General features: G+C 34.4%; 1 protein-coding gene across 1 annotated transcript in view; it reads right to left on the bottom strand.

The window, feature by feature from the left end:
* Positions 1–20,436, bottom strand: part of Ube4A (Ubiquitination factor E4A) — a 28,990-nt gene extending 8,554 nt beyond the window's left edge. The window contains exons 1-15 of the mRNA XM_089636720.1: positions 20,325–20,436; positions 19,167–19,854; positions 18,947–19,078; positions 17,741–17,904; positions 15,420–15,599; positions 14,497–14,649; positions 13,698–13,866; positions 12,280–12,433; positions 11,408–11,605; positions 8,928–9,095; positions 7,968–8,091; positions 7,655–7,800; positions 6,076–6,225; positions 4,774–5,017; positions 4,009–4,171 (exon numbers count right to left, since the gene is read on the bottom strand). Coding sequence (XP_089492846.1) covers positions 4,009–4,171; positions 4,774–5,017; positions 6,076–6,225; positions 7,655–7,800; positions 7,968–8,091; positions 8,928–9,095; positions 11,408–11,605; positions 12,280–12,433; positions 13,698–13,866; positions 14,497–14,649; positions 15,420–15,599; positions 17,741–17,904; positions 18,947–19,078; positions 19,167–19,842 — 2,821 coding nt within the window. The 5' untranslated portion in view covers positions 19,843–19,854; positions 20,325–20,436. The remainder of the gene's footprint in view (positions 1–4,008; positions 4,172–4,773; positions 5,018–6,075; positions 6,226–7,654; positions 7,801–7,967; positions 8,092–8,927; positions 9,096–11,407; positions 11,606–12,279; positions 12,434–13,697; positions 13,867–14,496; positions 14,650–15,419; positions 15,600–17,740; positions 17,905–18,946; positions 19,079–19,166; positions 19,855–20,324) is intronic.
* Between the last annotated feature and the right edge of the window lie 3,213 nt (positions 20,437–23,649).

Below are 23,649 nucleotides of genomic sequence, written 5' to 3'. Positions count from 1 at the left end.
GATTGCCCCGGAACAAATGGGAAACCACGCGACGCATAAACGCATTACGAAAGAATTTACCGAAATTATGTTATTTTCAATGTAAGTTTATGAAGATAATATTTGTTTTACATAGATAAATAAACAGACAACATGAACAAAAAAAATGTGGATTTTTATCGTTTTTTTAAATACATAATAGATTTTTTTTTAACTTCATGGGTGATATGAATACTATTCATTAATTTTTTACTGTAGATTCATCATTCTTCTTTTGATTAATACCAAAAACAGTTATAGTCTTCCTGAAATGTTAAAATTTACAGGGTTTCGAAGCTATGCGGGTAAAAAAACCGGCATATTTTGCAAAATGACAGTATAAAGGTGTGCTGACACGTTGCTGGTGGGATTTTTACAAAGGTAAATAAAAAACGCATGTTTTGAATAAAATAAAACTATCATTCGCTTACCCAATTAGCTTCAATTAGACGGGTTATTTGAGAATAATATTTCGTTATACATTTGCAGAAATGTGAAAAAAATATATATTTACAAACTGTTCACACAAACGAATGAAGTGAATCAATTCTTATGTTATTGGTATCAAATTAATAAGGAGACTACGTACAATGTTGATACTATAATATAAATAATTATCAACTTATTGTTGTTTAATGTAAACAAACGACTGACGGCGATGAAACAAGATTCAGTCACATCTGAATATATTCATTAATATTTTACACAAAATACAAAACATTCATAATTTTTGTATGGTGAAAATAAGTAACAATTTAACATATAATGCTTAGATAAAAAAATTTGAAATATATTCTTATTTGTACTGACAAATCGTCAGAAACTCAAAAAATAACCATAAAACATCACTAAACTTCGACACTTAAAATAATAATAATACCTACTCGATTATAATTGTGAGAAATTTTCAAAAAAATTTCAATAATTTAATAATATATTTTTTTTTAATTTTTCTTTATTCAGTGTGTTTGGTTATTACATTTTATGTGTATAAGACCACCAAGCTAGGCACATGCCCATGTTGTGGTGGTTGATTATATATACAGTACATTAAAAATAATAAAGAAAAAAATAATCGTTGATATTTATATGTGCGAGTTAGTGTGTATGTGAAATACATTAAAACAATTTGAAAGAATATGTATATCTAAAGATTGAAATATAATAGAATTTAAAAAGAGTAAAAAAAAGTGTAGAATATAAGACATAGTAAAAATATTAAAATATATAAGAAGTTATTAAAATTATATACATATAGCATCAAAGTGAGTGTTTAATACTTGGTAAGCAAATGTAAAAATATGGTAAAACTGTTGATAAGTATTTGCGAGTTACAGTAACATATATGTATACATTATTCTTCAGCATTTTAAGTATATATTCTTGTCTGAACTCCGGCTAATAATACTGCAGTGATATTGTTATGTATTAACAAATACTGAAGCGATTAGGTATATGAAAGTATCAGAGGTCAAAGAGGTGTCAAACCATTTTTAATAATAAATTCAAAAGATATTAAATCTTTTTGCTAATATTATTTTAATCTAAATACGAATGTACAAGTATATAAATATTATTTATCATTATTTTTTTCGATAATTCAAAACACATAAATAATGTTGACGATGATTTATAACTTCAACATGAATACAGAATGCCTACGCGGAACTAACACAGCTTTGTTGAATTAACTTTCAAATTTGAATAATTATAATTTCATGGTATTTTTACTTTTAACAAACTCATATTATATTTATTAATTTTCTCTTATTCCGCTTCACTCTTAATACGCAATATTTCACTTTCAAATAAATGGATTTAGCTTTATTAATTCAAAACATGATTTATTATGTTGGGGGAGACGGAAATATACGCACTTTTAATTTTAATTTCGTTTATTAAGTCACTTAAAAAACTTATGTCAATTAGTATGCGACACCGCCGGCGGCGACTATATTCATATCAAGAGTTGGATTATATTCATAATATCGTAATTCATACCTACAAAATATTTCATAGACACTGCTACCAACCAAAAAAAATTTAGTATTGCCATATAAAATAAATAATATCATCGTGTATAATTAATCCATATTAATATGTAAGTCAATGTATTATTTATAACAAATAATCAACATATAATTAAATAAAATAACCCGAATAACAAACAAATAGAATAAAATGTGATTAAACGTATTCCGTTTGGGTAGTTTAGGTTAGGTTAGGTTAGAACATGGAAAATAGGTTTAAGAATTAAATCACAAACCAGTCTATACAAACCTAGCGTAGCCCAAAAACTACTTGAAAACTGGGATATAACTCTAAAGGGGACGCGAGCAGGCGTTATTAAAGGGGCATTTTTTTGCTATAGAAAATCACAGTTAGATTAGGTTAGGTTATTTTATTTTATTTATTTTTATTTTATTTATTTGGGAAAATCAACAGATTATTTACATATATAAGAATAAACTAAATAATAAAGATAAAATCCAATAACAGATTTTCACTTAAAATTATAATAATAATAAAAAATATTAAAACAAGAAACTAAGGGTTCTGTACCCGTGGCCTGAGAAATTTACAAAAAATACAAAATTGTAAATAATAAATAAAAAATAATAACAGATCTAGGAACACAAATAATATACTAATAACCAGCTAAATTTCAAAAATTTAAATTTAACTGATATACTAATAACCAACTAAAATTCAAAACAAAATGTATTGTAAAATTTCAACACAGCAGCAATCAATAACACTACACAATAGCAATAATAACAATATAATAAATGTATACCTACAACTAAATTGAACACGTGAGTATAAATTGGAAGGTAAGTAACTGGAAAGGATTCAAAGCAATAACATGATAACTTCAAGTAGAATATTTAAAATTATTTAATGTTAGTTATTACATAATATCTTTTAAAGGTTCCTAAATTACTTGAGAATATGTCCATATCATTAAAATTCTTATTAAATATACTACAGGCTCTGAATATAAACGCATTTTGTCTTATATTAGTAGAACATTTATGGAGATGAAAAAGTGATTTTTCTCTAGTTCTAACGCTCGGAACTCTAAAATTAATTTCAGACAGAAGGGGAGAACAATCAATAAAGCCATTGATAATTTTATGGAGATATATTATATCTGCGGAGTCTCTTCTAGTTTTTAATGGCTTAAGTCCATAAAGGTCCATCGAGCTGTTTACGTCAAGGTTTGAATTTAGTTTGAAATTTAAATGATGGACAAATTTTCTTTGGATGGCTTCAATGCGATTTATGTAAATATTATATTGAGGATTCCATATGGGAGAAGCGAATTCAAGATGACTGCGAACATAAGAAAAATACAATATTTTAAGTGTTATGATATTATTAAATTCTTTTCCAATACGGAATAAGAATCCTAGCATTCTAAGGGTTATATATATATATATAAATTTAATATTTTCAAGATTTTATTTTCTTTATCTGAATTAGTTCGTAGGTAGGTACTGTACCTAACCCGCGCACTGGCTAGGTAAATAACTAGTTGTGGTATTTCCGGCAAATGTCACATTATTTTGTTTCTTTGAAATCTCGTGTGACATATCGTGTAAGTGACTAAACGAAATTAAAATTAAAAGTGCATATTTTTCCGTCTCCCCCGACATAATAAATCATGTTTTGAATTAATAAAGCTAAATCCATTTATTTGAAAGTGAAATATTGCGTATTTACCGTGAAGCGGAATTCGTAACCTTTACCTTATATTTCACCAACTTTTTTTTGGTTTGTAATTATCACATCCGTAAACTGCACACATGAAAACTACTTTTTAATAGCCAATTATTAAGTACCTAATCCAATTTTGTTGCAAGCAGCCAACTGAATGACATGATTGCTTGACTTTTGGAAACATTAAAAAAGTGGGCTATAAAAATAATATTAGAACCTACCTACCTGGCAATTTTTTTAATGAAAACAAAGAAAAGTGAAATTTACCAAGAACTCCCTCTGCTAATTTGAACAGCTGGGGGCTATACGAGCGCCCATCTTGAGTAACGGCTCGACAGAACTCTTCACTGTTGGCTAGGTTGATGTACATGCGGCAGATATCCATAACTGTTGCGCCAGGGTCAAATTCATATTCTTTGGAGTCCTTGACCTGTTAAAAGTAGGAATACAAAACCATGAAATAATTTACATTCAAAATCAGTCAACCAATATATAACAATTATTATGTAATCAATAAAAACTCCATACACAGCTACTCCATAGACGACTGCTAGTCTCACTCCATGGGATATCTTTTTACTAACTACCGCATTCAGTCCTCCACAAATGGATTTATGTACCTGTTATTAACCTTCTTTCAATGCTCTTTTTATCTTTCGTGAACATAAAGTATGTCAAAAGGCTACAAATTTTATAAAATGGAACAAAAAATTTTATTACTGCGGCAACACCGAGTAACAACGACTTTAGAACAAATTTTAGTACATTCGAATGTGAGGATATGCAAGGTCATTGTCATTATGGATTGCCCCTAATTTCTGAACACCTTTGATTTTGATGTGAAAAATTAGCACTTGGAACATAGTGTTTTTGTAAGGTATGTATAATTTTTCAGTTGAACCATCTGGGTGTTCCCATTTAAAACCTTTTTTGTGTACACTTTCTAGACAGACTGCATGGCTTGCATACCGTACCACTTGCTCCAAATATTCGTGGTTGTATTGTCTAAAATAGTGTGCAATGTATGAATACCTTGAAGTTCTTCTGATTGGGCCCCACCAGATGGAGCAGGAAGTAGTTGAGCATGGAGGCGATGCGGCTGACCATGGTGGGGTGGCAGAACACGGACTTGCAGTGGCCGGTGAGGCGCTCCAGGGCGCGCGTGGTGTCCCTGCCCAGGATGTTGTCGAAGCGCGCGATGGTGCCAGTGTGGTGCAGGCTCGCCGCGTTCTGCTCCCGCTCCTGCACGGGTAAGGCGGCCCATTCGTTGTTTTCACTAAAAAATAAGGCAACAGTTACACCAATAGTTGCACCAGAGTCCCAAAGTCCAACAGCCCAGTGCCGGTTACTAAACATAGCTCCGCCTCCACACTGAAACTCCTCCCAGTAAGACCGGCATAGCAAAACACCATTTTAATATCAAGATAAACTAGTGATTCAGGGTATCTATGTCATCTTTGGGGATGCTGTGTGGAGGGTCTTTTAGGGAAAGGAAAGAGAGGAAGTTCTGGGAAGGAAAAGGTAGGGTGGGTAGGAATCAGTGGGCCAATGTATCCGGGAGTGACGGGCATATGAATCATGCTGCGATACAAGGCAATGGGCGGGAGAGGTCAAAAGGACTCCCTAAACCAGTCTGTCCCGATCCGGCCCGCCACGCAGTAGGTGAGCAAACGCATCCGCCATGACCTAGACATATCTCACCCCATGAACCCGGACACCCTGCTAAGTCACCAAACATATGAAATCATTTGAGGTGACCTATAGCAGGGGTGTTGGTTATCCATTAAATGGTTCCCGGGGCACCGTTACTTATACCCGCATCCCAAATTGTTGATTACTCCGAGATGACAGCTCTCAACAGTAGCAACACTCATGCGCTCTAAACAGGTACTATCAAACACAGCTACCATCTTGACAGGATTGACCGGACACAGAACACACAAAAAAACTTGCAGATAGACGAAATGTGATCAAGTCAAAACAGGACTTGACTACGCCCGATAAGTAAAAAGCAATGTTTTGATTCTGAACGGTGGTTTATCACCAGGGAGATTCTCTGAGAGTGGTCTAGAACATGATACAAATATTATCTGTACTTATTATTTTTATGAAATTATTAAGTTATGGTCTTCTAGGTCCAGATCCTGGAAGCTTAACTTTTGCAAAGGTAGTTTGTGGAAGAGGCTGAGTGCGAGCGACTTAATCTATTGTTATTATTATTGAATATAGATAATTTAATCACAGAAGAAAACTGTAAATAAAGTTACTGAAAGCACATAAAGCTAACGTGTTAATTATAAAAGTTAATTGATATACTCTGGAAAATGTACTAACCGTGCCGCTCTCATGGTGCGTATCTGCGCCATATTGCTAAGAGCTTCGTCCAATAGAAAGACGGCATCGTTCATCAGAAGATTCACGAAACGCAGAAAGATGGGCGGAGTCACGGCTTCCATGTTAGCCTCGGCTTCGTCTGATAGCCTCCTGAAATATAGTCAAATGTATAGGGTGGTCCATCGGATACGCCAGATTTAATTTTGAAATGAAAAACTGTAAATTATTATTCAATTGGGAAATTTATAAAGTAGACAAGTTGACATTAATTGTGGAATACGATGTCGGCCAAATTCAGTTCAGGAATTTTTTGTGGTTTGTTAGCATAGACCATGTACTGGGGGAAGCCACAGAGGTAAAAATCGCATGGCGTCAAGTCACCATTTTTGAAAATCACACGACCAGGAAAAACGTTGTCTTAACAAATCGATGGTTTCTCTTGATGTGGCACCATCCTGTTGAAACTATATTTCTTCGGGGTCCATGTCGTCCAATTTTTCCCACAAAAAGTTAGATATCATATTCGATTTACAGTTGCATTTAATTAGTCATTCATTTAGTTAAATTTAAATCCAGCGAATAACTCTTCAGGGTCTGGCGACGTTGTAACGTTGTGCGAACAAGCAATACTACAAATAATTTATCTAAAAATTGTATAGGCGTAGTTAAAAAAATGTCTAAAGTTACTAGTGAATGAAAATTTAAAACTGTGATATTTTAAACTCTATATGAGAAACATACCGCAACTTTAGGTAAAACTTTCTAAAATGTCTTCGTTGAATAACTTCTTGAGCCTTTTATAGATATTTTTTCTAAAAAATCCTTCCGTAATCTCAAAGTAAAAAAGATGTAGAATCACGTAAATCAATTAAGTATACCTAGATTTTTACTGTAATTCGCCCAAACGTTTCTTTCTGCCATGTAAATCATAACCAAAGATGCCCTTATGACCGCGTTTTAATTCAGCTGTCCAATATTTAACTGTTGATATCGAAGTCCCCATAAACATTGTAAAATTTGGTGTTTATCTTATCGTTACTTTCTCTTTCAAAAACAAGTAGTATCTATCACTGCACGATACATATTCGTTTTCAAAAAATGTAAAAAAAACGTAAAAATCCAAAAGTTGTTCGCTTTCAATGACAATGACTAAATGAAGATGATGGTTTAATTTTACAGTAGTTTTTTTTATTTGAAGGTTAGTTTTTATGAAAAACAGCAATGATTTTATACTGTTGGCGCCATCTCTTGCCTAGACCGATTAATTTTCAACCGCCCCTAGTACGTAAAAACCCAATGGGCGTTTAAATAAATAATGCTGACTAGTTTACTTAGACAGCGCCCTTGAAGTGATTTTGCACAAAAACGACGCTATATAAATCATCCAAATATTATTATTTATTAGTTTAACAAATCAGTAGTGGTCTAAACTGTATCGCCTCCAATCATGTTTATAAGACAGTGCGGGCGAGGTTGTGCATGAGTACCAAAAATACCTAATTGCAGTGAATGTGAATTTTGATATAGGAGCCTCTGATAGATGCAGGAAATGTAAATACAGTGTAGTTATTTAGCTTACTTGAAACAATCTCTGTGTTCTTTGATTTTCCACAGGAAATCCATCACCAGGTACATGGGCCGCCTGTAGTTAAATTTCTGCTCAAACTGAACGCTTTGACCCGTCACTTCTATTCCGACAAACACGTCTAGCAGACTTGGGACAATCTGAAAAAAAAAAAGTTACCAAGAAAGGGGAATTTTAAAGTTAAATTCTGTAGATATTATGGGCCTTACTAATAAACACTTTTAAATTTTACACAACTGATAAACAACAATCTAAAACACGTTTATTAATAAGAGGGAGAGTATATAATATGATTATGTTACGATACCTGTAATCGATGTGGATGTTCCTTGAACAGCCTTTCTCTGTAAAATGATCCGATGGAACTGACAGCTGATTCATCATCAGGATGACTTGGTAGCAATGCTTCGAGGCATTCAGCAAGTCGGGCTCTAACAAAGAAAAACACTTGTAAAAACAGTTGTACATTATGATTGATTTAAAAAAGGTTTTAATCTAAATGATTCAAAAATAGGTGAAAACTCAAATGTTGAACTAAATATGTATTTTTAAAAATTATTTTTATTAAATATGCAAACATATTACAATAGATTTACTATTGCAGATATTTCGAGGCTAATTGCGAAAAATATTGTTTTTGAACGAAACTGCCCAACTCAATTGAGAAATTATTTCTCATGTTTGAATTGGAATAGCGGGGAATTGAGTGGCGCCACTATAGTTTATAAGGTTTTTGAAAAAATTACATGATAAATTTATAACATAATATATGATGTTAACTAATGAAACAGAATAAAAATATACATAATGAACTTTGGTAAATGACATAATACAAGATATCCAACACCAAACCGAAAGATAATAAAAAAAACTTAAATAAATAATATAATACAAATGTCATTAGAATAAGAAAGATAATTACAAATGTAATATGTATGTATGTATGGTTCCATGATATTTCCTGTTACCTATATAACCTAATTTTTGTTTCATCACTTTTCATGACTTGATATCACTTTTTGTAGGTGTGTTGAACTGCCATTTTGATGAGATACCTGGTCACCATGTACATATATTGCCACTACCGCTCCTTGGGTATACGGAACATAATTACATACAGAGCTACTGGCATTGTTCAGAATCAGGCGAACTGTATAACAGGAGGTGGTTTGTTCATCTTATATCCAATATTGTGGTGTATCTTAGAATTTGCTAGCTGACTTAAAGATTCTAGGACCGCTAGTAGTGAACTAATGAAGTAATTAACCTCTGATGTGGATTGCGCATTCTATCCGCTGAGCCCATGAACACCAGCACTAGAGACAGGGCAGGTTGCAGCAACCCGGTGCCACGTTCCTCCAGGGATATGGCGCTGAATCTCCGCAGGGAACTGACGAAGCCTACTATGTTCTCAACCACGAATTCCGGCACACATCTAAAATAAAAGAACAATTCATTAGACGATAGGAAAAAGGATATTACAGAGAACTCCTTATCCAATATCAGGCTAATTTGTTCGCTCTTGGGAATAGCTCATATGATCTCCCTTACTGTCATGGTGAGAAATATGATCTAAACTCTAAACGGTGTAAAAAAGAGAAAACGTCACGCTTTGTATTTGAATATTGAAGTTAACCACAGAAAAATTAAAATGTACACTCTATGAAACCAAATGTTCCGAAGGCGATATGAAAAAAAATTATGAAACATTGCAAATTTTTATTAATTATTTCCATATGAATTGACAAAAAAGTGAGGTGACAATAACATTTGTATAATAAAACACATGCATTTTTTTCCATTATCAGTAATTATGGTTACAAAAAACTAAGGTTTGCCATTATCAGTAATTATGGTTACAAAAAACTAAGGTTTGCCATTATCAGTAATTATGGTTACAAAAAACTAAGGTTTGCCATTATCAGTAATTATGGTTACAAAAAACTAAGGTTTGCCATTATCAGTAATTATGGTTACAAAAAACTAAGGTTTGCCATTATCAGTAATTATGGTTACAAAAAACTAAGGTTTGCCATTATCAGTAATTATGGTTACAAAAAACTAAGGTTTGCCATTTTTTAAATTTTCTGTGTTTGAATTAAAAATTTTAACATTTCAAAAATGATATGTTTATTTCCAATAATAATAATTTGAAAGCATATTTCATCACCTTTCAAAAACAGTTTTCGAATATGTTCAGAAATATTAAATTTATTTGGATTTTATTGCAAAGTGGAAATACTCCGACCTTCTGACAGAATGTGCCAGAGGCCTGAAGGGTTAAGTGGTAAGGAAAAACCAAGGTTTTGGATTAAAACTGTTGGATATTAGAAAGCTGCATATGAAAATGACGTCGCGAGCTGATAATGGTGTGAGGTGTTGACTAAGGGCCCGTTCCCACTTCCGTTTTCAAATCGGAGGCGGGTCCCGTTTTAAAAACGGATGGCCAATGGCCCTGTTCACACTACCGTTTTAAAAACGGACCATACTCTACGAAAAAAAATAATTGTCGATTCAACAAAAACATGTTATTTGCTCATTCTTCAGTAATGGTGTGCAATGGACGACGATGAAGCTCTTGTTGTCATGTTGTACTTATTAAAAAGAAGGAAAAAATTGAAAAGAAAATTTTGGTACACCCAATCATAGCCGAATGATTTTCTGTAGGAATTTTCCAAGTGTTAATTGGTGAGTTGAGAAGTGATGAACTAAAGTTCTTTAATTATTTCAGAATAATAATGATTGGATTATTTATATAGCGCCGTTTTCACCATGAAAAATCACCTCAAGGGCGCTTAATGGCTTAAGAGAATGTCTATCACTTCCTTTAACCATCTACTGGATTGAGTTTCAGAGAGCTTAACATATCAAAATACAAAATTGAGAAAGTGCATTTGTCCTGAAGAAAGGTTATCGATATTTTAAAGTAAGAAAACAATAAACACTCAAATATTTTTTATTATGTGTTTATTTAACTAATACGCTCTTCCGTGCATCTCATTAAAGCTTTAAAATTTAAAAAAAGTAAACTTAAAAAAATAAAAATAAAAATTTTGATGTACAAAAGTTGTGTACACCAAGTGTTTTGTTTTTATTTAGTTAAAGATAAAATATTTCCATACTCTTTCTTCGACCAGTGGTATTAAATTTTCGGGATTTATTTCCTTATCCATTATTGTAGTTTTGATTTATTTACTTAACAAAATAACCAAATACAAGCACGCAGCGTGCCTGCTTCCTTGCGACAGGGAGCGGGCGGGGAGGGGTCGGAGTTTGGCGGGGACTCTGCCGGAACGACTGGACGACAAGTGTGAACAGCTCCATACAACACTATGAGCGAGCGTGTTCCGACACGATTTGAAAACGGACGCGCTGCGTAGGCGAGCCATCCGACAAAAAATGTCGGATCCGTTTTCAAATCGTGTCGGACAAGTGTGAACAGCTCCATACATCCACTACAGCCACTAGGGCATCCGTTTTTAAAACGGGACCCGCCTCGGATTTGAAAACGGAAGTGGGAACGGGCCCTTAGAGATTCCACATAGAAATAGTTGTACAGATTTGACACTAAAGCTTTGGACAACTTTTCAAGAGATTTTGGTGGATCATACAAACAGAATATCTGGTTTTTATTTAAGATTAATTTGTTATTATAATCTTCAATGCAAATAATAGTGATTATAAGCCAACAACGTGGAAACTGTAGTATAATCTATTACAGTAAAAAATAGCATAAAAATTATTTACCTCAGGGTATCGGGTGTATCGCTAGGTATTGGGAAGGACAACTCCTGGAATGTGAGAGGGGCATAGGAGTCCAGAGTAGCGTTGTGAGGTATGTTATGGACAGCCACCTGCACTAACCAGTTGCATGTCACGGAGTGGAGGTTTCCCAACAGAGATATAAACTGCGGCTCTAGTAGGACGCATCGCATGGAGACAAATCTGGAATCAAATTAAAGCATTTAGTCACATAAATGGACATCAATTCAAGACACATATGAAGTGAAACTCTCTTATAAGGTTTATCAAGAGAGAGTTTTTGAAAACATCTTGTACCGGCTTTACTGTAATTCACATTTAAAAAAGTGTCAAGTGCAGTGTCTAGTGCAGTGTCTAGAGCAGTGTCCCTGCCTACAACGAAGAGAACAAGGTTGATGTGAACAATATGATTCTTATTAGAATAATTTACGATGCGATTTTGACCTCAACCGTTTGTGTGTTGGGCCTTATTTCATAATATGTACTAAAATTGCGTGTTAAAAAACAGGGAAAAAATTATTACAATCCTACGCATTCTTATTGAACGTATTTTTCCTGTGAAATCACGGCTCGCAATTAACTGTTTTTGTAATTGAAATAAGGGATTTTTTTTTTCAAATCACACACACTACCTCGCTTGCCGAACTCTCAATGTGCACTAAAATAGCGAAAATCGTCGAAATATCGACGAAATGCATTCAAACGGTTAATGCTTCGAAAAATGTGTGAAAAACAAAATCAGCATCTTTTGGACTAATAAAAAGTCAGGTTCCACAAATATTTTTCTGTTTTATTCTCCGGCCTTCATAAGGTTAATGAGGGTGTGTTCTATGGATTGGTTTTGACATAGTTTTTACCTCACGAGATCCCGCTCGATGCGTTGTCTCAAAGCGTCGGCAACATTATTCCCTGAGTTGGAGAGTACGCCGGCTAGTGCATCTGCGTACGCTCGCTGGGCTCGACTCAGGTCTTGGCTCAATCTAGATAGCTTGTCGATTGCAACTCGATAGCCTGAAAACACAATTTGTAAAGTTTCAAAAGACAAACAATGTCATATTATTTATTAACAACATTTAAGCTTTCGGGTTTGGCAAGAAAAACTTGATTTTACATATAGTCAAAGGGAAGAAAAAAGTTAATACTTCATAATAACTTGAAAGAATTTGCAAGTAACTTTAAATTAGCTTGAATCTTTGCAAGTTTTTCCCTTGAACCTCTATCAAATCGTCCCCGAATACTGCTCAGAGTCATTAAGTGACATTTTTGTCAAAACTGAGTCAGAAGTCATAATCTACATAACTATTTTGTCATGCTTTATCCAGTAAATAAGTCATTAAGTCGAAAAACATGTTATTTATAGCTTATTGAGCACCCTATAGTTACTAAGTGCATATAACACTTGTAATAATTGTTCAAAGAAAATCACAGTTACATGATATTTCATCAAAATGACAATTAAACACACCTTTAAAAAGTGATAGAGTCATTAAAAGTGATCAAATAAAAACTAGGTTAAATAGTTACCTAGGTAACCTATTTAACCTAGTTTTTGTTTCATCACTTTTCATGACTTTATATCACTTTTTGTAGGTGTGTTGAACTGTCATTTTGATGAGATACCCGATCACTGAAAATCACGAAATATTTTAATGACTTTGGAAAGTAGGAAAATGTGTGGAAATGCACATAAAATTTACATAAAATTTTCTTTATTTTTTCCAATTAACAGGAATAAAGTGCAATTTCCACATTCCCACAAGCGGCACGGAACGCCGCTTGCGGTTGCTTCATATCTTTCCCATAAGTCGTGGCTCGGTCATAGCACGGTGATGATTTTGGGGGTTTGAAGTGGAGTCTACAGTCAACGAGATTGTGTCTTTGGCCAATACCATGGAATTGGAGGTGGATAACAATGAAATTAATGAGTTTGTGGAAGAGCACAGTCAAGAGCTGACCGCCAAAGAGATTAAGGAGGAGCATTGTGTTTCACAGCAAGAAGTTATGGAGGAGAGTTTGTTAGTGGAGGAGGAGGAAGTAGCAGAACAACAACCTTCTGGCGCAATAAGAGAAATGTTGAAAGCATGGGAAACTGTTGCATCGTACATTGAGAAGCATCACCCTAAGAAGGAGGTGGAAATTTCAAGCTCAAAACAAGCGGATTTTCTTTCCTTTTTTAAAAAGCATTAATGTTGAACTCCCAATGATTTAGACAATGACAGAATCCATTAGGACAGAATGTATAGGGAGAGAAGGCAGGGGATTTTAAAGGCCTTACCCAAGTCTAGAGATTTATGTGCCATGAAGAAGCATTCCGTGAGGAAGTTGTATGTCTTTGCATTGGGTCTGGGCGGAGCATTGTCCTCAAACACTTCTCTGGGCGGGACGATGCAGGTTTCGTCTACCAATCCTTTCATGTGAACTGACTTAGCATCTCTGTTTACATCCTGAAAATAAGATAATATGCATATTTTACAATTTAATGTGACTAACGATTTAGAATTCATTTTCTTTATTCAAATACTTATTATAGTGTGTATAATTTACAAGAATAAGAAAAACAGATTCAAAGCTAGCTGCCATTACACTTACAATATCCACACTCGGTAACCAACACTCTATTAGGCACAGTACGGCTAATGGATAACCATTAGAATTGTAAAATATTTTTTTATTTGAAGAGTCCCATTACCACGGAACAAGTGGGCCTTAGGCATCCCCAATTGGGGTATGTAGTGAGGCTGAGTGGAGTTGGGAAAGATACGGCAAGAGGAAGGCTGAGAAGTAACTGATTATTCAGATCTGGTCACCAAACACAGTTAAAGCAATTTAAGAAACTTTTCGATTTTGAATGGTGGACTTTCATTTGAGATAATGAGAATATCTACCACTCTAGACCATGCTGCAAATACATACAGAATATATTATTTTATATTAAGTAAATGGGAAACAACACACGTTAATTATAATTAATTATTTGCGCAGGCCGGGTTTAAACCTGCAACCTCTAGATTCGTAGCTGATGATCTTAACCGCTCGCCAAGAGATGAGATGGGCTAAATTTGTGTATTAATTACCTCAACGGCGCAGTAAGTTGGGTCAATCTTGAGATATTTGGTATCCGTTGGAGCAGCGCAGAATGGCTGACATAGTCTCAGCAATACAGAACTAAGATTTAGCATGAAGCCATCCGAAACACACAGCAATGTTTCCGGGTTGACATCAGAAATCTGGAAATAAACAAATTATTAAGAAATTTATTTAACCAATGCTGATAATCATATACAAGTGTCTAGAGGATAGGTTCATTAACTTCGTGATTCTACACGATAGAAGATAGAAAGTAAAACTTTTGTGAGCTTGTCAAGTTCTAGCTTGTCTGAAGCAGCAAAAACTTGTGAAGTACATCGCAAGATTTGCACAGCTAATCACTCTAGAATAGACGTCTAGGTCAACCAAACTATTTCAGCTAGCAATGTCATTTACATCATAAGCTACAGAGTTTTAAAATACTCATTAACAATAAATATTTTAAAAAAGACCAGGTGCCTATTCGATCGAATTGGTTCACGACTCATTTTATTAAGAGCGGGAGCCACGGTACGAGCTTAATATTTTCATACTGCTTAAAGAGTCGGTGCAATTGAACGGGAGCCGTGAGCTAAGAGCGTATGAGCAATAAGAATGCTGTGCTCACCCGGCATGGCTCTCCCTATACAGCTTCCAGCGTAAGCGTATGAATGATCATACAACTCTCGGTACCGGTACTGAGTACTCCATCTTGTACCTCGAGAAAAATAACATTCTAGGTAGTTAGTAGGTGTAGGTACATATGTCCAAGTCCAAATGTCGGACTGTCAGACGCCGTTCACGTCTCTGAGTTTGTAATAACAATTAATATTTAGATCTTTTAATGATGCTATTTTGATTAATTGATCCGTGGTACTTCTCTTCTCACAGAACTACTCTACCGGCCTAACCGAAATAGCCCTCTAATTACCTGTGAATTCCAAATCTTCCCTCTGGCAGCGTTGGAGTGCAGACAGCCCGCCACCCAGTTGAGAGTACACTGCTTGGTCTCTGGACTGCACTTAAGTAGGGCCAGGAATAGTTTGTGCAGATTGTCTGTGAGGTGCTCAAGCGCTGTCCACAGACGATTCTCAGCTAGAGAATTTGCAGACTAAAATAAAATACGGGTAAATACAGTTAGGAAATGTGCCCAAATTTTCTGCAAAACTCAAACAGTTTTCAAAACAATTTTTTAAGAATGAACAGCTTGACTCAAGAATAACTCCTTCCCGACAAACTGAGAGAGTGTGGGATGCCAAAAACTCCTTGTTTCATTAATGTTCTTCTTTGGAGTGTCGGGTGGAAATGCTGTCCTTATTCCGACGGTACTTCAATGGAAGATGCTCCAACGAACTAGAGTCATTAATCCCTTTGGCACCGATGCACAGTTGGGAAACATGCCTAACACTCGCCCAACATTTGTACAGTCCACATTTGTTGTCATTTGAGAATGACTCGCTCTAGAGTTCAACAGCTCAGCTGCGAAATGATTTACCAGCCTCTGTGTTTTCTCCCTCCTTCAACATGGATCTTTTCGAGAACCAGTTTCACCTTTTCCTTTCTACAAAGAGTCCCTCCCACAACATCCCCAAAGATGACAAGGTCCTGAGGGAAATTATTTTCCTAATGGCTTCCTGTCAAAAAAAAATATCATAAATTTTCTCATACATACTTCTCTAATACCCGATCTTGATGTCACCCACATCAAGTTCCTAATTGATTAATTTTATCGTGCCACGACTTCCTGGAGCTTCCAAGAAACTGTATTCTACCCTTTTTGAAGGGAACTATTGGAAAAAAACGACGAATGTAGCATAACAATGGATGCGGGAATAAAGAAAAATGCTACATTCATTCAAACATCGTGTCACTTGGGTGAGCTGTACAATTATATATACAAATAATAAATTATTTAATTGTTTTATGCCCGTTGTAGCGTCAAGGTTCCTTAAAAACAATTTTTAAATCTTCGTAACTTTACTGGTAAAGTTTTCATATTGTTAAAACACCTAGGCTTCAGTGATTTGCCCATGAAGAGCGGCTCGCGTATGCCAGTTCAATCAAAACAATCTCTTTCGGCCTTTTACCATAGTGGCAGGACTCGCCCTTTAACGTCAATGTGTCTTTCTCGGTTTCAAAGATTTTCACACAGTAAAAAGATGACATGCACGCACCGCCGTGTTGACGGCGCAAAGACATAACAACTTTAATGTCAAAAATTTTGAATGTTCAGCTCCTTGTTTACGAGTACCGTTCATAATTGAAACCGAGCATTTGTCTACAAAATATGGTTTTGTATGTTCACATTTTGAAAAACGATCGATTGAGCAAAATATCTAATACAAAAACTGCGTAATTTAAACGATCGATGAGGTAAAACGATACATAGAGGAACAATCATTGCATCTATTTTTACGAGTTTTTTATTAAATTATTCGGGTCTGGAAGAAATGAATGATTTTTTCAGGGAAACGATCGATTTACATTTCACTGTACTAAATTATAATTGAAGCCAAGAGGGTTAGATGCATTAAAAGCATAAAAATATATAGACTACATATTTTAAAACAAAGAATCATTTGTTTTGGCAACAAATGAATATTCATCTTGAGCCTGGTCTGCGACCTGTTAAAATGACCTTAGTTCATTTACACACAACATCCTAAATATAGATCTGATTGTTTGAAGCTGTCCTAACTTTTAAAGGGTAAGTTCTGGCATCAAAAAATTTTCACATCTTCATACGTAATGGAAAACGTTTAGAAAAGCTGGCCACACTCAATACAAAAAAAAACATTGCTTAACAGTTAAAACGTATGAAATTTTTAAACTTTGACTTGCAAAAAATGGAACTTTAATGCAGTATTTTCCTTCTCCCCGATGTTTTTTTTTTTTAAAAGAAAGACAAACATTCCCGGGTTACGAATAACCCAACAATGTTTGAAAATCTCCTACTACCACCACAGAAAGCCGAAAATGTTGCTTGTAAATAGTTTATAGTAATTAAGTTGAATTAAAGCGATATTTAATAAAATATATTAGTATTGCATCAAATTTTCTACATACAAGCATAATTAACATTCAATACAGGCCATTTTAACTCAATCTATCCCACCAAGCGGCATGTTTTAACACAATGTATGTATTTTAGAGAAACTATGTGGATCACATATGCAAAATTCACGTAAAGAGATAGCCGCTGATGAATCATGTATGAGACATCCACGTTAGATTAAAACAATTTGGTCAAACCTGATCTAGTGGATTGTCAAAAAACTCAAACTGTCCAGCCTGGGATTTGGGCAGGACGGACAAGTTCAGTAAGGCCCCCAGGATAGTCTCCTGGTATCCCCTTCCTGATTTATTGATAGGCGGGATGCACAGCTCCAGGAGTATGTAGGCCAGGTGGGTGTTGCCTGCGAACAAAAATAATTATCTTTGGAATAAGTTTATAAGGATAAAGCGCTATGTATTCTACATAGGTTCTGAGATGAAAACTTAACTCTTTATAAAAAGCACATAATGTATCTAGAAATGTATCTTATTTTGTAATTCCATAATATGTGTACCTACTAATATGTGCACACAATATAATGTGTGACCACTTATTAACCATTAAGATTTGCATAGTCAAAAAAGCCTTTTGAAAGCCAACTGACTGACCTTTAGTAACGTTGCATTCCAGCATATTCATACCGGATATGCTGGTAGCTCACCACACTTGCCTCAATTTTATGGTTTTTTTGAACATTCCAAAATGCTCCTAGCATACAAAAATATATTTTATTCGCTAGGCAAGGAAATAATGTAGGTATCTTAATATTATTCAGGATTTTCGTTATCACTTGCAAAGAAATAATGTATATTCACTTGGCAAGGAAATAATGTATCTTAATATTTTTATAGCTTGTCGTTTCGTCAATTGCAAACATATTTTAACTGTGAAAAAGCATGTCGCAAATTCCGTGTCAAATGTCATAATTCTGATTTTCAAAAGTCACAGTACTGTATTTATTTACAGTAAAGCCTCATATGACTTATTTTTATTGAGAAGTATGATTATTTAGCTGGAAAATATAATAAACTCAAGAATATTTCATATTTATTCATTATTCATTAAGATTAAAGAGAAAAAACATTTGTCCGAACATAAGTAGCTATCCTAGGGAAACTACATATGATAGATAAATACGATTTTTATAAATGTATAAACACATTATCTGGTAGGACAGTACAATTTACAAAAACATAATTTTGCAAAACACAAGTAATTTATTAAGAAAATAGTGTGAGATATGAAAAATCACGGAACGATTTGTTCTATATTTTGAGTTATGGATAATGGAATGTATTTTCTACATTTCTACACAATTTGCTTTCTTTATTCACTTGCGAATAAGGAGCTTTTAATGTATTGATATGCTCTGCAATGTAAATAAACAATTAAAATACAATTACCGACAAATAGTTGCAAGGCGGGAAAAATGTACAGGTCCAATGTCATCAAACTAGCTTTTGATATATCTTTGTAAATTGCTGCCAAAACAGGCTGGAAAATTGCTTTCAACTGATTCAAGCCATCTAGGTCACCTGAAACAAACATATTTATTAACCATTGGAAGCAAAACAAGACATCACATAAATTCTCTATTCAGACAATATTAGAAGTTATAATTACCATCAGATAAAAATTCCTGCACAATTTCTAAGATAAACCTATGACAGGAAGAATCTAAATCCCTCAATAAATCAAACAGCTGATCGCTGAGATTTTGACTCTCAAATAAACCAGGCTGCTTCAGAGCAGTTACTGCATTCCTCAGGATTAGTTCTCTCATCTTCATCACTGCATTCTTCTGGAACGGATCATTTGTGGACTCGTATTGAAGAAGATTCTGCTCGGCAGTGAATAAGTAACTTATGACTTTTGTTTGTACAACGTGTTCCATGAAATTTTTGCATGTTTTTGGAATAATGCATTGAGTAGGATCAGGCAAGAGCAAACGTTCAAACAAAGCTTGCTCCAGCGTATCTAAGTCCATATCAGTTCTCGGAGCTTGTGATGCAGCCAGGTCATCTAAATAAACAAGTTGTATGGCACTCTCGGTGTATTTGTTTGATTTTGGTAAGGCTGCATCTTTATTTAGCGTGAAATAAAACACATTTTCAATCATGAATGTGAGTCTGATAGATTCTGTTGTGGTACTTTGTGTGATGTTATCTAGCTGCTTGGCTGGTAGGGTGCTACCAGACGATGTGGAAGCTATGGCATCCGTTATGATTGGTTCGTTTGTAGTGGCAACTGGCGAAAATAATCCAGTGAAAGGATTGTTCACTTCGTTATTTTCTGCCATTGTGATATGTTTCTGGAAAAAATAAGTTAATTGTTAATATAATAGAATAATTGAGATGTTAAATGCCAAGACGCTGTATTGGCAACCATATTGGGTTATTTACAAAAGTGTTAGTTATATTTTAGAGGAAAACAGTATTAGTCAAGAGTTAATATAACTGATCGTATTATAAATCAGGCAATTTTGTTTTGTTTATCTTTAGTTATTACAGAAATCCTTTCTAAAAACATTAAAAGGGTAGGAATTGAATATGAAATCCAACAATCCATTTAGATATTTAACAATTTATACACAAAATTAGACTAAGATTGTAAGCGTGAATAATATTTTTTATAACAAAATACCCATTTCAGCTACTTTCATTTAAAATAAAGTCTAATAACCTTAAAACAAAAATATTAGGATAATGGTAAAAATGAATTAAATAAAAAGCAACATTCATTGAACAATGATAAATTAAGAAAAAAATCAAGATCGCTTACACTTTTTCATACAATTCACGTGAATAACATTATTTATTATTTATCTTATGAACGAGATTTTTTCGCTGTCATCAAGAGTGACACTCAAAAATTGCACAAAAAATAATATTTGTAGATAGATAGTACTTTTACTTTGTCGATGATATTAGTACTGACATTGACAGTAGGATATTTATTTTTCATTACTGGCAGCACCGCAAAACATTATGCGAAAATCGGGGTAGGTAGTATCAAAAGCAGGTAATGTTTTCCTGAGAAAAATAAAACATAACGTTTGGAATGCCGAGCTCCGGCAAACTAATACCTCCGTAGGAGTGGTATATTTATGCTCCGTAGTGTGCCGACGCAAATATTTTGCCGTGCGCCAACTGATTTTATTTTCGTAATAACTTACATGTTTTTTTGCAAAATTATGTTTTTGTAATTTGTACCTGCCTTACAAAATATTGTGTTTATATATTTATAAAAATAGTAAATTATCTATAAGATAAATAAATATTTTTCGCAATAAAAAAACATAACAAACTGCGCGTCGAAGAATGGCGCAGTAGTAACAATCATATTATTTAAAAATGGCTGTTTTTCGTTTTCACAAAACGAAAAACAACAACTCTTATCTATTTCATTGTTTATTTTGTTGCCAATTGAATAAGATTTATTTGTTGGGTCTTATTTTCCTTTTAGAGGATTCAGACGTTTCGATTTTAGTTGATCAACTAGACGCTTGAAATTTTAGTTAGAAATGTTATCGTTCAATAAAAGTTAATCAATTAAAATTTAAATGTCTGAACCCTCTACATCGGCCATGGCGGCGTTCAACCGAGTTCAAAAGGTACAAATTTTTCGTGCCTGGTATCCATTTCTGGCCCTCAAAGAGTTAAACAAGACAATCCTATTTATATAACCAGTTCAGATCAACACTAACAAAATTGTGAATTCTTTTTATAATTCCGAAAAAAATATGGGAAAAGTTGTTTTTGTTTGTTATTATTACTTAGCCCAGAGGTTTCCAAACTTTTTAGTACCGTAGAACACTTGCCAAATATTTTTTTTTCCGTAGACCCCACGCCGAATATTGAATTTTCCTAAAACTATTAACGTCCCATGTGATAATCATTTATATTTTTTGTAAAAACACTCCCTTCCCTTGCTTGCCCAACAACCGGGTGGCGGTACAGTTGCTCTGTCTTTACACTGTGCAGACAGGGGCACCCATGTGAAGTATTACACCAAATGAAAATGAAGCAGGATAAGCAACGGGAATTTCTTTCTGTAGCTAGCCCTACAGAACTGGCCCTTAAGTTCTTTGTCAGTGCTTATTCCGGTCACATATCTTCCGATTCTTCAACGTTCCATTTCGATAGTCAAAATGTCCTCAAACTTAGTTTTGAAGTCTGTGTAAAGTACATTTAAATGTTGAACGTCATTATTACCCTGGACGTTTTTTAAAAACAAGTTGGGGAACTAGGAAATTTTGCGGCTTCCAATGTGCAATGTTTTGCTTGAATATATTAATTCTGACGAGAAAAGGAACATAGACTCTATTTATATACCTCAATTTACAATTTTACGAAATATAAAAATGCAAATATCAAATAAGTAATTTCTCAGTCTATTATATTTGTATTAGGCATAGACATATGAATATTAGTAGACCTGCCCTAAGTGATTAAAAGCGTATTATCCCCACTCCCCATACCGGTTCCATTGGAGCCGGCTGTGCTCGCTTATGGCCTCAAGTGAAATTTGAAAACGTGACGTCATCATTCTTGTGCGAACTATGGTCGAGGCATCATCGGTTCATTTTACGAAATAACACGGCAAAATGTTGACTTGTACTATGAAAATTTGTAAAAATAGATGTGAAAAAGAGAATAAACCCAATTTTCGTATTACATTCCATATATAAGCATTATTTTACTTTATTTTAAGCATATTCACATCGTATAATATGAATCAGTTGTTACTATCACATCGAGAAACGTCTGGACGCGAAACACAAAGCTGGTTGGTTGCTGGGAAGTAAATTATGAACATTTATAAAAGTGTCTTAACTAAATACTTAAACGAAATATTCGACTCTGAAAAGAGAACCGAATTTTTTTGCCGAATTTGGACTTCGCAAATTTGTTCATAACGTGGCGAGTAATTTGCGCTCCCATGTAAAAATGTCTATTCATTCAAAAGCAGATTTTACTTTTAAGAAGTAAATGGTGATATTATAATGCGAGATGCCTATTTACTGTCAGATTGATTTATTGACGAATCACAGTCAGCTTCACTCCCTTCGTTCTTCAACAGTTGATTTTACCCCTCGCCATTATCTTCTCGTCTATTAATTCCTATGTCTGTGGTATTAGGTCTATTGTGTCATTTACGGAACTCCTAAATGATGACTTGATGTAAATGGGGGTCCGCTCGTATGTACCCCCATTTGAATCTCGTGGACCCCCAAATTTTTTTCTCGCTGACATAGACCCCCAGCAAGCCAATATCGACCCCTGGGGGTCCATATAGACCACTTTGAGAACCTCTGACTTAGCCCATCGTCCCACTGGTCAGCGTCAGTAACGAATCGACAAAAACCTGAGACGCTGCGCAGAAATCTCACAATGGCTACGCTGCAAACTGTAGTGAATTTTACTTTTCTGCACAGGCAGGGCCTCTGGTTTTTGTCGATTCGGTACTAGCACTAGAAAATTAGAGTCATGTATATGTGTCAAGAATTTCAGTTGCTCTTTGAGCTTGCTAAGAGAGATATTTAGGTTCGTCTATTTGCTCTCGGGTAGTGGCCCTTATAAGCCGACTGATACTGTTACTAAAAAGTATTGAAATACCGGCCCTATCTGTCCCACTGTAAAATAAAATGAAACAAATTTAAAATAAATAAAAATTACCAATTCAACTACTATAAACAAACTTACCTTCAAACCAGGTCATGGAAATCAGTTTTTTTATTATGGTGGTCTAATTATTTCAAAAGTAAGAAAACCAACTGTTTGGTTTCAAGACTCTTTACATGTATAGCTTTTTGGATTTCTGGACGAAGCAGAGTGTTCTTTCCACTTACCAAGTTAATGGACAATACATATACATATACAGTTCATCTGTACATGTGTGATTTGAATTATTTTATTATTACAACTGTACATCGGCCACACTCTGTATTTGCTTTGTGAATACAACAGTCATGGCAAACACCGCTTCTCAAGTCATTACTTTCATAACACAAGATACTACAACCAAAATTACATAGATCTTCCTCTTTTGTAGGCACAGTTTGTCGGAAGATATATTTCTTTATAAAGGCGTACTTCTGATAGTT

The sequence above is a fragment of the Hesperophylax consimilis genome, chromosome 10 (assembly GCF_061612785.1).
Source record: "Hesperophylax consimilis isolate HC1 chromosome 10, BYU_Hcon_1.0, whole genome shotgun sequence".
Lineage (NCBI taxonomy): Eukaryota > Metazoa > Arthropoda > Insecta > Trichoptera > Limnephilidae > Hesperophylax > Hesperophylax consimilis.
This window is presented reverse-complemented; position numbering and strand designations above follow the sequence as displayed.